Below are 4326 nucleotides of genomic sequence, written 5' to 3' on the forward strand. Positions count from 1 at the left end.
GGAGAGCCTCCTCCAAGAGGACTTTAGGAGGCCGTACTCCTCCAGAAGCACTGGGCAGCTGTTGGCACAGAGTGGTGCTCTTCTCCTAGAGCTCTGTGCTAGCATTTGAATATTGCTGTCACAGCACGACTCGGCGCTGAGGGCTCTGTCATGCACTGAGGCTGCAAGAGTCAGGCCGCCCCCCTCTCCCTCGTCCTTTCCCCAGGCTGCTGCACAGCAGCTCCCAGGGCTGCCGAGTCCTGCCGCGCCTGGATGTGCTGAGGCTGCAGAATACAACTCCAAATGGCAAAGGGAAGACTTTTTATAGCTCATGAACTCCAGCACTAGCGCAAGGCATAGGCTGTCTAAAGGCAAAAGAGACTTGTGCACTGCCCCCCCTCCCGCCAAGTGAAACTTGGGACCTTTAGTGAATGCTGCGAAGGCCTGCAGGGACTCGGGCACTGCCAGCAGCACGTGGCGTCAAAGAAACCCACACGAGGAGGGATACACAAAGCACTTCCACAGCAGAGGAGCTAACGGCTAAACGCAAGTCCGAAACACAGCTCTGGATCCTGCTGCAGATCCAGGCAGGTGCTGACAAAGGTTTAGCAAGCCAAGGTGAGAGACTGCAATGTGTTGATGGAGCAGAGCTCAGACACCCTCTCTCTGCTATGAGTCTCATGTCCAAACACTTGAGCTGGGATTCCTGAAGCACTTCAAGACAAAGGGAATTAGGAATTGTGCTGGCCTTGCAGGAACACGCTGGACTTTCTTTATCCTCCCTCCAACCTCAATAAAGTTCCTCATCATTAGAAGAATCCGATGCTGGCTACTTTCCGTAGGATAGCTCAGTTGTTGAATTTAAAGGTCGTAGGGTGCCTAGTGAGAAAGGGTGTCTAATAAAAGGCACAGAAACAACTGCAGTGCCAGCAGATTAAATTCCCCTAGCAAGAGGCTGAGCAGAGGGCTAACAGTCCTGGAAAGGTCACTCAGTACGAGATGCATTTCAAAGACAGACAGTGATGAGGCAAGTCCGAGAAAAGCAATTGGGAAGAGATGAATAAAACAACACAGCATGTCCCAAGAAGCCAAGACATCAGAGAAGGGGAGGCCTGGGGTACACAGGGCACAGCGGGGTCCTGGCCCAGCTCCTGCAGGCCCCAGGTAGAAGAGTTAGGATTCTGTAGCCAGTTGAACATTGCAGTCTCAACCCTCTTTGGTCCTACAGCCAAACTCTAACACTGGAACCACTGCTGAGAAAAAGCAAGTGGGACACTGTGTCATGTTGTGACTGAACAGTGACCTTCAGGGGCACTCCTGCTGTTTCTGGGACAGCACACGAGGGTGCTGAGCCAGGAGGGAACTGACAGTGCCCTGTTCTGCACTCTGAAAGTCCAGCAGGCACCAACCCAACGACAACGATGCACCAGAGCCACAGAGCAAAGAGCACGTCTCCTCTCTCCTCTCCAAGTTTATTATTGTTTTAAACGTTCATAAAGTACACTGCTAGTCAGAGACCCAGCGGCACTAGGGCCTGGATGGGGGATGGACAGCGAGACCTGCAGCAGCTCCAGCCTGCCAGCCCAGACAGGGATCAGTGAACCGCTGGACACGCTGGCCTGAGCAAACACGAGCAGAGCGAGCCAGCTTCAGAAGACCAGAGGGGCACGTGGCACCCAGCTGGACAAGGGGCAAGTTTCAAAGGCACGGCACGAGGCATGAGACCTCTGTCCTCTCATATGATGTTGGAGGTCTCCTTGTACCTCTTATGGATCGCACGTCCATTGCTGCCCCTTGTGCTAGCGGGCAGTCTGCAGCACCCTCACAGGAGGAGCAGCAGGGAAAGTAAGTGTGGAACCTGCTTTCTCAGCTCCTAGGAAGCCACATGTAGAAGCAAAGACTGACCTAAGGCACAGACTGGAGCAAGCCAGAGAGACGGCAAAAAGCTGCTGGGGATCATTCATCTAAAAGCAACATGATCCAACTGCTTTGTCGGGTACACTGCCAAGGGCTACACGGCCTGCCAGCTGCTCGGAAAGACTTTGGGGCAGTTGGTCCCTGCATTGCCAAAGCCAGCCAGAGGACAAACCGATATGAGGGAGAAAGGCTGCCCGGGGACAGTCAGTAGGCATGGAATTAGTACAGGCAAATCTGTGACAACAGGGGAGTTCCCCAGGTGCAGGGGCCAGGTTTGCTTGCGAGAGCAAAAAAATCTAAATAAACAAGCTTGAAAGTCTCACTCTGGGGCTGCCCTCACATGCGAAGCGTTGGCCGTACCATTCGGCAGGAGCAGCTGGTGGTGGCTGGGGAAGCAGCACATGGCAGGGTGGCAAAGAATGCTATTTTCTGTGTTGGTGCTTCTTAGAGAGAAGAGTGATTCTCAGCCCCTTCGAAAGTCCTGAGGAGCTTCACTCACCCTGGCAGAGCCTGGCAGGGAACCGTGCCCTCTCCACGAGACGGTTAAGCCACAAGCAACAGCAGCAAGCAGGAAAGGGCTGGTATCATGCAAAGTGGCCCCACGGGGCTAATAGCAAAGCTTGTCGTCCCAAGCAGTGCCTCCTGCACAGCCCGTATCGATCGAGATGACCTGGCAGAGTCCCTCCGAGAACTGAATCCATCACGGCAAGAGAAAGTGAAAGGAGGAAGGTGCTCAGCCCCGCTCCGGGCAGACCCTAGACAGCAGCAGAAGCTAAACGAGTCCTTCAAAGAGAGAGGGAGATCAGCAGGTACTTCCATGCAGATGCCAGGCTGAGGCTGGCAGTGTCCAGAGCTGAGAAAGGAAACCTCTGCCCTTCCAGCATCCTGCAAAGGCTCCCAGGAAATCCAGACTCCTTACAAAGCTGTAGCAGCAGAGCAAGTTGGTGCGGGCAAGAGCTCTCCGCTCATCCTGGCAGGATCAGTGGATTTGCAGGCAGAGCCCACTTACATGTGCTCAGGGTGGTTCTGAAGACACTTGATGATATCGGTAACAGGTTTGCCCTCGTAGCAGATCTGATACACAGCTGTGAAGAGGGGGAACCTGTGGGCAGATGAACAAAGTCACCCCTTGCTCTGTTGCCGCAGCTGGCAGAGTCAGAGTGCCTCAGCTTCTATTGCGACATGCAGGACCACTGGGCAGGAGCAGGTGGCACAGTGGCATGGTGCCTCATCCAACAGGCCATTCCTGCCCAGCTGGTTGGATGTGGACAGTGCAGAGATTGACCTGAACAGCAGAGACATTAAGGGTGGGTTTCCCCTCCCACAGCCGCAGGGAAGATCCCAGCCCCATCCCTAAGAGCAGACAAGAGAGATGACAGCACTCACTTCTCCACTGCGTTCTTGGTTTTAAGGATGCGGTGCAGCTCAGCAGACGTCTGGGGACCCTGCAGCTTCTGCCCATTCAACATCTCCTTCTCCAGCTGCTCAATAGACTGAAACAACCCAACAGTGAGGGACCTGGACCCCGCAACCCCATCTGCTGCCCCACGTTCCTTCCCTGGATCCAGGCTGCGGCACTGGGCGAGCAAAGGCAGGATACCATGGCAATCATTGGGTTCACCTCCCAGCCTGCTCAGGTTGATGCAGATATCAATGTTGCCCGCTCCCCACTCTCCTTACCTTCCCGGTCTTGGCAAAAGCCTCAGCCACTTTGCGGTTACGGCCACCATAGCAGGTGGTGATGAGGTCAGCGACGCCACAGCTCTCCAGGAAGGTGGAGGAGGTGACGGGGCCCTTACAGAAGAGTTTGGCAAAGCTAATCATCTCCATCAATCCCAGACGGATCACAGCAGCCTTCGTGTTGTCTCCATAGCCGAGCCCATCGCAGAAACCAGCTCCTACAGCCACAATGTTCTGGAAAGTAACAGCAGCGTGGAGAGATCTGTTCCCAACAGAGCTCAGGGCTTTGCTGTGTCCACAAGCTGCCTGTGTGATCCCAAGCATGGGTTCCTGCCTGCCCCTGCCTATGCCAGTGATCATCATCTCTCCAAGCAGCGGAACAGGACACATCCACAGTTCCCTCCAAAGTCTGGCCTTTGACCCAATGGTCTCAGCGAGCCACAGTGCAATATCCCGTGGGGTTCATTCAACTGGCAGCCTCCTCCCCAGAGCTCCCTGCAGGGCTCTGGAGAGCTGCAGGCTCTGCTACCCAAGACCTGCAAACCCCGGCGAGTGGCTCACCCACCTTGAGAGCCCCACAGATCTCTACGGTGTCAGCTTCCTGCACCACCGTCACACGGAAGTTTGGGGTCTGCATCAGCTCCTTCAGCATCTGCCCATGCTGCGTGTTCTTGCAGCCTGATGAGATAAAGGGAGGAGGAAGAGGAAGATGATGGGGGGAGACCCTAAGGTAGGACTGCCCAGCGGTGC

The 4326-nt window shown here is 55.1% G+C and overlaps 1 protein-coding gene across 1 annotated transcript in view; it reads right to left on the bottom strand.

Moving 5' to 3' along the window:
* Positions 1-2668: 2668 nt before the first annotated feature.
* LOC104164359 (glycerol-3-phosphate dehydrogenase [NAD(+)], cytoplasmic-like) overlaps positions 2669-4326 on the bottom strand; it is a gene marked incomplete at its 5' end in the record, with an annotated part of 2652 nt that continues 994 nt past the window's right edge. The window contains 4 exons of the mRNA XM_009703660.1: positions 2669-2998; positions 3283-3389; positions 3577-3810; positions 4142-4254. Of these exons, the coding sequence (XP_009701962.1) occupies positions 2902-2998; positions 3283-3389; positions 3577-3810; positions 4142-4254 (551 nt within the window). The remainder of the gene's footprint in view (positions 2999-3282; positions 3390-3576; positions 3811-4141; positions 4255-4326) is intronic.

This window comes from Cariama cristata, unplaced genomic scaffold (genome assembly GCF_000690535.1).
Source record: "Cariama cristata isolate BGI_N322 unplaced genomic scaffold, ASM69053v1 scaffold36877, whole genome shotgun sequence".
NCBI classification, from domain to species: Eukaryota; Metazoa; Chordata; class Aves; order Cariamiformes; family Cariamidae; genus Cariama; species Cariama cristata.